Here is a 12,098-nt window from a genome sequence, read left to right as displayed (position 1 = left end):
AGGTGTTCACATGACTTGCTTTGTGATCCCCGCAAAGTAAGGAGGGAGGGAGAGAAAAATTCATGGGTGGGGCTGGTATGAGGGAATTCACGTGCAAGAACCTTTACTTGTGGGGCCAGATTGATCAGATGGGGATTAAAAGGCCTGTCATAAGCGTGAGGGCAAGAGCTTTGGAGTTGAATGAAGTTGTCTATGCGTGGATGAGGTAACTTTCTATGTCCTTCTTTCCTCCTTTTTGCCCTTGCACGTGTCTGCTAGAGGTGAATATGTGGGTCCCTTATAATCAATCTAACCTAAAATTCAAATGGGCCATGGCAAAGTTGGAAAGAATGCCCACCCTTGATTTTCATTGGGGCCCACTTGAGTTGCAAAACAAAGTGATTTTTGCCCAACCTTCAACCAAGCTAATGGAGGACCAGTATGGCCAAGATTGCATATACACACACCACGTGGAATGAGTTCTCAAAGGGATTCTCACAAGCATAAGAACCAGTTCCTAGGAGAAATTTCTGTGCGCGCCAGTGTGAGAAAAGGCTTTATGGGGCTGGCCTTATGTGAAGCTCCCATGAGGTGGGCCACCATGATGTGTGACATACATCTACACAATCAATTAGATGCACCCTTCCATGGTGGGCCTTGGACTTAAAAATCAGGCCAATCCCTGACTTGGGTGGGCCACACCATAAACAACAATTGATTCCTGATTGTTTATAGGCCCCATAGTTAGAGATGTGGTTTAGACATCAACCCATCCACTACGTGTCCCATTTGGATGAGGAGTCACACCAAATTTACGGCAATTCCAAAACTCAAGTGAGCCCCACCAAGTACTTTTAGATATTTTCGCCCTGAATTTACATGGTTTCATATTGTGTGGGTCACATGAACTCAAAATATGGGTGATTTTTGGGACGCCCCATAGCCTAAAAGAACCCACCAAATATATGGTGTGGATGACTAGTAGATATTAAGGTGGGGCTCATAAAGAGCAACCTCATGGGAAGCTCCCTTGAAGTCTGAGACTGGACCCACTGTGATCTGTAGTACATCTGGACATTAATTAAATGCATACACACACACACAACCTTTTGAATGAATTAATTAGGATCAATGATAGGTCACCTCATGTGTCATTTATAAGCTTCAGGACACTGTTAATGTTATGTGAAGGTAGGAATGTTAGCAAAATCCAAAGTTTCTAATTTACAGGTGGAACCTAGATGACAATTCAAACCGCATATTTAATAGTACCATGCGACACAAGCCAAGATGTAAGAATGACCCCAATTCGATGATTCTAACCCTATGAATAATGCTAATATTTTTTATCTATTTTTTTATAAGTCATAAATAGTATGATTGGGATTATCAAACCAAAGTGCTACTTTAAAATCAAAAGCAACACAAAGTGGGATCTATAGATGGCACAAGACGGTGACAACCTATTTCCCCACTTACCTTTGATCCTTACATCCGACTTGCATAATTTTCATACTATGTCTTGTCCTGAGTTGCATGAAAGAATGGAACAGTTCATGAGAAATTAACAATTTCCCAAATGCTTTGAACGTGAGGTTTCTTATTGATGTTGATTTATTCAAGCAACCAAGAGTAAGCAATGGTGCACGAATCAAGCTAATTTGATTATCTCATTAGTGGCTTGAAAAATGGACAATCAAGATTGACTAGAGAAATAAAAGAGGTCCAATCTTCATTTTGAAACATCTATTAGGTAGATCTTGTTGTTGATTGATGTCTTAAATCTATAAATCAAAATATCTATCAATGATAGTTTAATGCTATTGAGCAGGCTTTGATGTCATCGGTAAAATTTAGAATTTATTAAGTTATATGCTGGATACCTTCGGTGTCTTGTTCAATGCAATCAAAGGCTGTTCGATGACATTGAAGGCCTGCTCGATACTATCGATAAAATTCAAGAAATTCATGTTTAGTTGTTGGAATGTTTTAGTGTTTAATTCGACGCCATTAATGGCCTGTTGATGTCATTAAAGTCTCATCGAATGATCGCACAGAAAATACACAGAATTGCGTATGTGCGAGATTTGTTTTCTATTTCGATTGTGATTCACCTAGATGCTATATATGTGTGTAATCGGGATTAGGGTGTATCTCAGAGTTTTCTAATTTATTTTAAAAATTTTTAAGGGCTTGTAAAGGGAGATTCGAGGCTTGTTCGAATCAGGTATTTCTCTTTATCTTTTGTAATTTATGTTTTCATAGTAATATTTGTCACCTTGTGTCATGGTTTTTTTCCTTGTTAAATTTAGAATACTTGTGATTGGGTTTGATTGTGTGATTGGAATACTTTGCTTTATTCATCTATGTGTGCTTCGGCAGTCCCTCAAGAGATCTCACTTGTACCCGCTGGGAAAAGGCAGGAGCTCCGAAGGGTCACCCTAATGTTTGGGTTTTATCCACACCGTCCATCCATTTGTTAGTATCATTTCAGGAAATAGATCCAAAACTAAGGCAGATCAAAAACACAAGCAGACCACACAATGGGTATTAAACTCTTACCGTTGAAAACTTCTTAGCGTCTGCAAAAGTTTTGAATCAAGCTGATATTTGTGTTTTTCCTTCATCCAAGTCTATATAACCTCATGAAAAGGTTGGATGGTAAATAAACATCACCGTGGCCCCTAAGAAAGTTTCAGCGGTGAGCATCACCACCGCCAAAGTTTCACCGATGAGCATCATCACCACCACTGCTTCATGTAGTGCGGTCCACTTGAGCTTTAGATTTTCCTGATTTTTGGTCCCATTCCATAAAATGGCACCAAGAAGTAGATGGACGGTGTGGATAAAACACATACACTGCGGTGGCCACTCAGAACTCCTGCCTGTTCCTAGATGGAGACGGGCGGGGGTTGGACGCAATCCGCGTCCCTAGTAAACGAAGTGTAGCCATTGATGAGTAGCAAAATACCAGTGTGGTCCCACATGCTGAGTGAATTTGGCAGATTTTTGTAAGAGGTGATCTTCATGAAAGGTTGTAAGTTATTTGCTATATGCACTCTAGCTTATAGTCCTAGCAGTTGGACTGGAGACCTCTGTCTATGTGTATTTGCACATCCACCATGTGTATTATAATATGAACGGTTCAGATCAGGCCCTGAGAAGTTTTTAATTGTGGGCACTTAATCACCTCTGTTTTCTGTGGTGTGGCCCACCTGGGATTTGGGTCTGCCTCATTTTTTGGCTTAAGCCCTGAAATGAGATGGAAAAATGGAAGAACGGCATGGATAGAACACAAACATCATGTGGGGCCCACAGCACCAACCAGTACCGAGATATGGTACTGAAGGGGTCACTACCAAATCTAGTCCAAAACAGGAGGCGGGGGTGGGACCCACTGCCTTTCTGGCCGTGTTCCCAACTGAATCTCCAGTGAGTGAACGTTAGTCTAACAGTCGTCTGCTCAAGAGCAACGGCCACAGGATTTGAAATTCAAAATTTTAGTGAGAAAATTTTTGATAGCCTGGCAGAGTGTGATGGATGATACTCAGGCACTTAATCGATTGCTTAGAAATTGCATGCGTGGTTTCAATTAATTCAAATTAAACTGTCGAAGTTGTGGGTCCCATTTCAGATGTATCATGAACCAAAAATCATCTTTAGAGGATTGTCTGAAAATTGGATTGGTGGACATCAAACAAACTGTTAGAAATGAAAATATCCAATGGTCATATATTCCAACAAACGAGTGACCACATATTAGAGGTTAGAATTGCTCAAACGGACGTGGGTGGGGCCCACAGAGATGTTTTTGAGAAATCCATCCCGTTCATCCACTTTGCGAGCTCATTTTAGGACATGCAACCAAAAATTATGTGTATTCAAAACTAAGTGGGTCACAAGAGAGGAAAAAGTGGGGATTCGGTGTGAATAGTTGAAACATTCTTGGGGCCATACAATTTTTGTGTCAGGCAATTTTTTATTATTTTCATTTCATCCCAGTGATCGATTTGGATGGCATATACACATCAAGGTGTGGAGCTCAAGAAGGTTTCAATGGTAAGAATTTCTTTCCCTAAATTTTCCTCTTTTGTGTTGACCCACTTGAGTTTTGGATCCACTTCATTTTAGTAGACTTTCTTAAAATGAGCTGTCAAAACTGATGGACGGGTGGATTTCTCACAAACATCTCTGTGGGCCCCACCCAGCATCCTTGCGCAATAACTTCTTGCGAAAGCCTTTTGCGGGAAATCCGTGTCCTGCTCAAACAATCTAATTTTTGGGAATGTGACTCACCACAGTGGGTTCCAAGATTCATCGGTGTAATTTTAGTTAATTTTTGTCACATGTACAATTTATCAGTGCCTGTGTATCAAGTAGCATTACCAGCGGAATATCATCAACTAGGCAAATTTCCTTCATCACAAGGGAGCCTGTGCATCAAAATTTCTTTGGTGGCCCATCGCAATGTCTGTTTGACGTCCATTCCGTCCATTAGTTTCCCCAGCTAATGTTTGGACGTGACTGATAAATGAGGAGTATCCACAACTCAAGTGGGCCACATCACAGGAAATGGTAAGATGGAAATCGTCCACCGTTAAAAACTTTGAAAAACCCATTGTGAGGTTTATATGCGGTGGAACCCATTCATAAGGTGATTCACACCAGGATGAAGGGAATGCACAAATATCAGCCTGATCCAAAACTTCTGTGGGCCCTAAGTTTTCAATGATGGGCATTCCAATCCTACTATTTCTTGAAGTGTGGCCCACTTGAGTACTTGAATCTGCCTGATATTTGGACTTTAACTACTAACATTAGCTCAACAGATGGACGGAGTAGATGTCATATGGACATCAAAGCAGGTCCCACGAACCTTTTGCCCTGCTCCAGTATCAAGTGTTGCAGGCGTGGTTTTAAGATCGTGTGAGTTTACTCGGACTCGGTGGGACCCGATCCGGTTCGACACCACGAGTCAACCCATTCAACCCTGACTCGGACGAGTCGGACCGACCTAGCCTTATGATAAATGAAAGCTTAAATAAGCTGCGAGACTACTCAAGAAATTACACCCCCATATTTCCATGCATTAACAAGGACAGATTATCTAGTGGGCCCAGTGTACGCTAAGTTGCATTTTATATACTTGGCTCCCATGACACTTATCTGAGCCGTCCATTAGGTTTAATCCAGTCGTATGGGCCACACCAATGGGAACAACGTAAAATTACATTGCTCTCAAATCCTCATTGTATGGGCCACACCATCAAGATGATTTTTGTGGCTTCTCTTTATCCTAGTAGGTTAACTTAGACCTGATTAACCGTTGTGCCCCCCCCACCCCCCAACAAAAACCTATGGCTGGCATCCCAATTCTCCATTGTTCCATGTCCTGCGGTCCATATGAGTGTCGATCTAGCTGATTTTTGGCCCTAAGGACTAATTCCATGGACAGAACCTGATAGACGGGGTGGATTTTACATATACAACATGGTGGGCCCCACAGACTTGGTTATTTTACGCATTTTTGTGGAGGATTCTAGCCCATTTCTTACATCCTACGGGCTCCGACACCGTAAAATACATCATCGTAAAAAGACCATTTCACCCTCGCTTGAAGAAGAATACACACGAAAAAAGAAGGAAGGAAGACTCACTGCCCGATCCGATCCGACACAACCCGATACGAAACCTGCCACGGAACGATCTCAAGTTGCGAGAGATCCGACTATATCGCTGAAATCGAGCTGGGTCGCAATCTCATCCAGCTGTTTCTTCACGCTCATATCGATCAGTTTCGACCCGGAGCTTCCGTACCGGATCGTGAAACCCGCAACGAGCGACGGGTTGATGACGGTCTTGATCCTGACGTTCTTCGCTCCCGTCAGTTTCTGCACGCCCTGCGCAATCTGCGCCAGGTGCTGCGAATCCAGCTTCACCACCGACGACACGACCGCCATCTCCGTGTCCGTCATCTTGTTGTAGAAGATCTCGAACTCCTTCACGATCTCGTTTATCAGATCGATTCTCCTCATATCTATCAAGATGTTCAGGAAATTCGCGACGTGCGGCTGTAGCTTCGACGAGCTCGCGATGTCGTCGATCACTTCTCGCTTTTTCTCCACAGCGATGATTGGATTCACGAAGAAGTCGAAGATCTGCGGCTCGGAGAAGATCTTCTCCACCTTCTCCAGGTCCGCGCTCGTCGCGTCCAGCGTGCCATTGGATTTCGCCACGTCGGCTAGGGCCGAGGCGTAGCTGGAGGAGGCCGAGTCCATCATCTTCGAGCCGGCGGCGCCGCCATGGCGGGCGGGTCTGAGTTTCAAGCCGGACTTTCCGGCGAGTCTGAGGTGCCGGATATTGCCGGAAAATGAAGAGCGGAGGGGTATTTGGTAGAGGGATTTTGCGCGGATGCGTGCCGCAGGCGGGGATTTGGGGTGGAACGCGACCGGAGATTGCTGGAGAGCGGCCATTTTTTATTATTTTATTTTATTTCGGGAGGAGAGGGGTTTTTGGGTTTTTGGAGAGAACGAGGAGGTTCTTCTGGTGGGAATCGACGGTGGTGATTACAGAGGTTGAATGATCGGATGGTGGAGAGGAAGCAGCTTATCTTTTCTGCTTTTTCTGTCTGCTCGACTTCTTTGAAAGGCTAGGATTGATCCGAAATCAGATAGCTTATCTGCTGGTTGAAGAATAGACAGCCTCATGTTTTGGAGCAATATGAATTTGACACGTGGGACGAGAAGTCGTGAAGGGGGAACCGGAGTGGCTACGCCCCCTGCCACCAGCCCGGTAGCTGGTGGTCGGTGCGCTGTGGGCCCCACCATGATGTATGTGTTTCATCCATTCTGTTTATCCATTTTTACAGGTAATTTTAGGCTTGATTCCAAAAAATGAGAGGGATATAAGTCTCAGGTGGACCACACAACAGGAAAACAAAAGTAATTGGATATCCACCGTTAAAATCCTCCTAAGGTCCATTGTACTGTTTATTTGATATCCAATCTATTAATTAGTTCATACAGACCCAGACGAAGGGAAAAAACAAAGATCAGCTTCATCCAAACTTTCATGGCCCCAGAAAGTTTTTAATGGTTGACGTTCATTCAATACTGTTTCCTTGAGATTTGGATACACCTCATTTTTGGTCTCATCCTATGAAATGATGTAGAAAAATGGATAGATGGCATGGATGAAACACTACATCCAACTACCAGCCATTGGCTGGTGGCAGGGGGAGTAGCCAATCCGTCTTCGTCTTGAAGATGACTTATAGGGTATTTCCTGGCCGCGGTTGAATCTGACCACACAATTTGTAAAATTTGGGACAGATTGGTGATCCTTGTTGTCACTTTTGTTTTCTGTAACGTGAGGTGTGCAAGTATGCTAGAATTATATAACCCCTTAAATCAAACGGATCAAATTAAACCAATGGACTAATATATATATTTTTGAGAGTAAGTAACTGGGCATGAACGCCCTGATCCATAGCTCAACTGGCAGACTGGGTAGAGATACCTCGTTTCAACACTTGAGGTCTTGGTATCGATCCCTTGTAGGGGTGGCTAACATGGAGTATGTACTGACATGGGTGTGTACTAACAAGCTAACCTATATATATGGAAAGATATATATATATATATATATATATATATATATATATATATATATATATATATATATATGGAAAAGGTACTATGCGCTCGACCTCACGATAAGCTCTTGTGAGGTCGGGCTATGTGGGCCCCACTGTGATACATGTCGACCATCAACACCGTGCATTTGATGGGTCCCCTCTAAATTATGGGATATCCCAAAAATCAGCCATATACGGAACTCAGGTGGGCCATACCATCTAAAATCATGTGAAGACACCGTTAAAACATATAAAAGCACTTGGTGGGGCCCACCTGAGTTTTGAATGCGGTTGAAACTTAGTCCGAACCTTCATCCAAGTGGGACACACATAATGGATGGGCTGGATTTGCAAACCACATCTCAGCGGGCCCAAAAAATGATTATGAATGTTTTAATGGTGCACGGCCCTTCCCCACTTCTGTATGTGGTGTGGCCCACACAAGTCACAAATTAACTTGATTTTTGAGACCTAGGCCCACGATGGAATGATGCATCTGACTGATGGGGTAGATGGTTGACACGCATCACGGTGGGGCCCACACAGCTCGACCTCATGGGATGGACTCGTCAGGTCGAGCGCATAGTACCTTTTCCATATATATATATATATATATATATATATATATATATATGATTGAGCATGAGGAGTTATCACTTGATTATTAAATTATTATGTGAGTGATTTAACAATTGAATCGAACTAATAATTGGATATAGGGTTCTTCCTCCAAAGATGGTTGTGCCTTTGCCTTTAATAACTAAAGAATTTTTAGTAAGAATGTTTCTTCTAAAGAGCTATTAATATTAAATAAGAAGCTAGTTTAGCATATAAGCATAAACTTCAATTACAATTAAGAGATTACTTTTACTGGATCATCACTATTTCTAAAATAGAATAAGCTAAGATAAATTAATAAATTTCATTTGTTTATTGGATTTAGTTGTGCGTGTTGCTTTGTTAATTTTACTGTTATTTATAAATTTCTTCTATAGCTATTTTTCAATTGTGTATCTCTTCAATTATGGTTGCTCTTTAACTATGCTCTACTTCTAAATGTTTCGGCCGCGCGGCTTTTTCAATGATCTAATGAGGTGTAACATTAAATCAATGCTAATTATGATTTCACAAAAAGCGCTCCAAGTATTCAAGAAAATCTTTTTATACACCTTTTATCTCTCCTATATTACCACATGTCACCTCTCTATTGAATTTTTTAAAAATGGTAATAAATAAGATACAACAATTTTAATCTTTGATTTGATGTAGCGAATTCAAAGATGAATAGTGGATTAGGTGTTTTTTTTTTATAAAAAAAACACACATGCACACACACTCACACTGTAGTGGGATTTCACCATCTATGGGTACTCGAACCCTCAACCAGGTGTTGAAACTCCTAGGAGTCTACCACTGGAGTAAGGGTAAGGATCCGCTCAGTGAGTGTTACCCTTACCGTGGGGCTCACCTTGATGATGTGTTGTATACCTATTTCATATATTGATTTTTCCATGCCATTTTAAGACATGGTCCAAAAAATTTAGTAAATCCAAAACCTTAAGCGAACCACACCATACGAAACAGTGGTGATTGTGTGTCACCATTAAGAAATCCAAAGGACCCATGTAACATTTTTGTAATGTTTATTTTCCATCCTTGATAATGTCAAGAAGAACAATATGAAGGGAAAAGGCAAGGCTCATCTTGATCAAAATCTTTTATGCCCCATAAAATGTTTTTACAGGTCATTATTCAATACTGTTTTTAATGGTACTGTTTATTAGCACAACAATTTTCATCGCTAAAAAAACATTTCAAGACTTTTAACAGCGAAAATTTTCGCTACTAAAAATATTCGTTCCACTTTTAGCGACGAACATTTTCGTCGCTAAAAATATTTTGCAAAACTTTTAGCGACGAAAATTTTCGTCGCTAAAACTATTTGCACCACTTTTAGCTACGAAAATTTTCGTCGCTTAAAAATTTTTAGTAACGAAAATTTTCGTTGCAAAAAAACTTTTGCAAAACTATTAACGACGAATAATTTCATCGCTAAAAAATATTTGCAAAACTTTTAGCTATGAAAGTTTTCGTCGATAAAAATAATTTCAAAACTTTTAACTTTTAGCTACGAATATTTTCGTCGCTAAAAAAATTGTCATAAAATATTTTGCAAAACTTTTAGCTACGAAAATATTCGTCGCTAAAAAATATAAAAATATTTTGTAAAACTTTTAGCTAGGAAAAGTTTCGCCGCTAAAAGTCTCTTTAAAAAAAAAATTTCCAGCACAAAATTCCTGATATACACCTGTTACAATATATTTCATCATATTCATCCTGATGTACAACTATTATAATATTTCATCATATTTACATTCACATCCATCTAAACCCAAACTAGTAAATCCATCCAAACATAAACTAAATTCATCCAAACACAAACAATCTCATCCACATCACATTTATTCACACATAAATACATATAAGCTTAACAGATGGATTTTTTACAAGAGAGAAGTACCAGATCCTGATGATCATGACATACATAATGTCCAGATGCGACTGTCCGTACAAGTTGGATCCATATGTTTCTGCGATCCAGACCACTGATTAGTTGCAAAGTGGATCGTCCATTATACAGGACCTCATTCGTCCGTGTCTATGGGAGATTGGAAAATGTGTATGGTGACAGTGACAACCAGGGGTAACAAAAAAGTTTTGCTAAGGCACCTTGCAATTCTCAGAAGTAGCTTTGACAATCTCCTTATTCAGCAATCTTGAATTAACTTTCTCCAAGAATTTCAAGTGTAGCTCATGAAAATTAGCTTTAATCCATGCACTTTCTTTTCATTTTTCTCTTCAATTTTGGTTCTTTCTTTCTTTTTTCTGGTTTTAGTGTTTTGGCTAATGTGAAACTAGAGTGGAAGTCTTTTGAAAATGTTATGGATTCATGTGTTCGTTCATACAACATTTGATCAGGCTCCTGAACCAAATAAAGTTTGAGACTGATATGGCTGCCTTTAATGAAGAGTTTCGTTTCTACATGATCTCATTACATACCATATGTTTTAATAGAATGCATGCCGTATATATAAGAGCTATCATGCAAAGGCTCATCCCCATCATTGGATGGCATGCATGCCAGACATCCGGACCATTTATTAGGTAGCCCACACTATATATGAACATGACTTGGAGCAATATTAAAAAGATCACTCTTCTATGAGAAAAAGAAGCCCATTTCTCCAAACTCAATGTGCATGCCTTACTTTTCACTGCATGGTTTCCATTTTGATCATGCGCACATTACATAACATGTTCATCAAATTCAAGAACAAGCAGTTTATTATCTGATCAAGCTCAGTAAATTCAAGTGTCGATAAAAAAATATGACCAGAGGATGAGCATTTGAAGCAAGAGTATGCTAAATCTTTTATGTACAACATTTGATTGATCAATATTTCGAGATAGCGAAATTTATACATTTATAATCTACTGGAGTAATCGGTTAATGAGTTGAGCACTTTACTAGGTGTGCGTGGACATTCCCTTAACTAGAAAATGCACATTCCCTCAGCTAGAAAATATGAAGAGAAACATTAGAAAATCAAACAATTGCAATCATGAAGAGAGTTGTTGATGGTTCTTACATAATGGGTTTTGAAACACAAGGCAATTGCAACTGTCGACAGTTCTTACATAAATTTCAAAATAGGTTTTGACAGATCATGTCATCATACATAGCCCAAACTTGACCCATCAATTAGATAAGCATCTAGGTACCAGACTGGCATTTTGTCGGATAAGAGTTGTACTAATCTGGAAATTGTCATGGGTTACTGCTTTAAGAGTCACCAGATTGTGTCACCTCAGCTTGTGATATATCTGAAAATTGCCTATTGCCTGTAATCAATGGATGATACATCACTTATGATTTTGTTTCGCCGATTGCTCTAATAGATCAACATTTGAAAGCTATCTTATGGGTTCTCATATCTTACTGTTGAAAGCTAGCTGCATGAGACCATTAAATCAAGAGAAATACCATTAAACAAAACACGTGCCACCAGGAGTTAATTTTTCCGAGGCTTAAACCCCAATCAAGAGAAATACCTTTAAACCAGCAGAATTCCAGAACTGATTTTGCACCAGTTGGTTTCCACCTTTTAGTAGACTATACTACGATGATAGTACACCACCAATTTCTAAGTTCCAAAAGAAACAATAGCCTCCATAGTAAACTAGCTCAAACTTGATGCCATGCCTCATAAAAGCCCCAAAATATTTAAAAACATAGTTTTAAAACTCGACTCAAAAATGAGATCACTTGTAATTGGATAGGGCATGCAATCTATCTCATCCTTGATAGCAATTGGAACTCTGTCCAAAACTGAGATTGGTTTGCCTATAAAAGGCCATAATGAACACTTACACGGGTAAGACTACAACAAAAAATCTTACATCATGAGTTGAATTTTCAGTG

At 40.1% G+C, this 12,098-nt stretch overlaps 1 protein-coding gene across 1 annotated transcript; it reads right to left on the bottom strand.

Annotated features, from left to right (window-relative positions):
- Window positions 1-5,417: 5,417 nt before the first annotated feature.
- LOC131242185 (ATP synthase delta chain, chloroplastic) lies at window positions 5,418-6,604 on the bottom strand. Its single transcript, XM_058240663.1, has one exon. It carries the CDS (start codon window positions 6,450-6,452, stop codon window positions 5,688-5,690), a length of 765 nt encoding a protein of 254 aa, XP_058096646.1. The 5' UTR covers window positions 6,453-6,604; the 3' UTR covers window positions 5,418-5,687.
- Between the last annotated feature and the right edge of the window lie 5,494 nt (window positions 6,605-12,098).

This window comes from Magnolia sinica, chromosome 4 (assembly GCF_029962835.1).
Source record: "Magnolia sinica isolate HGM2019 chromosome 4, MsV1, whole genome shotgun sequence".
Lineage (NCBI taxonomy): Eukaryota > Viridiplantae > Streptophyta > Magnoliopsida > Magnoliales > Magnoliaceae > Magnolia > Magnolia sinica.
This window is presented reverse-complemented; position numbering and strand designations above follow the sequence as displayed.

Coding starts and splice junctions, on each gene's coding strand:
- LOC131242185 (XM_058240663.1), bottom strand. CDS start 6,452: ATGGCCGCTCTCCAGCAATCTCCGGTCGCGTTCCACCCCAAATCCCCG.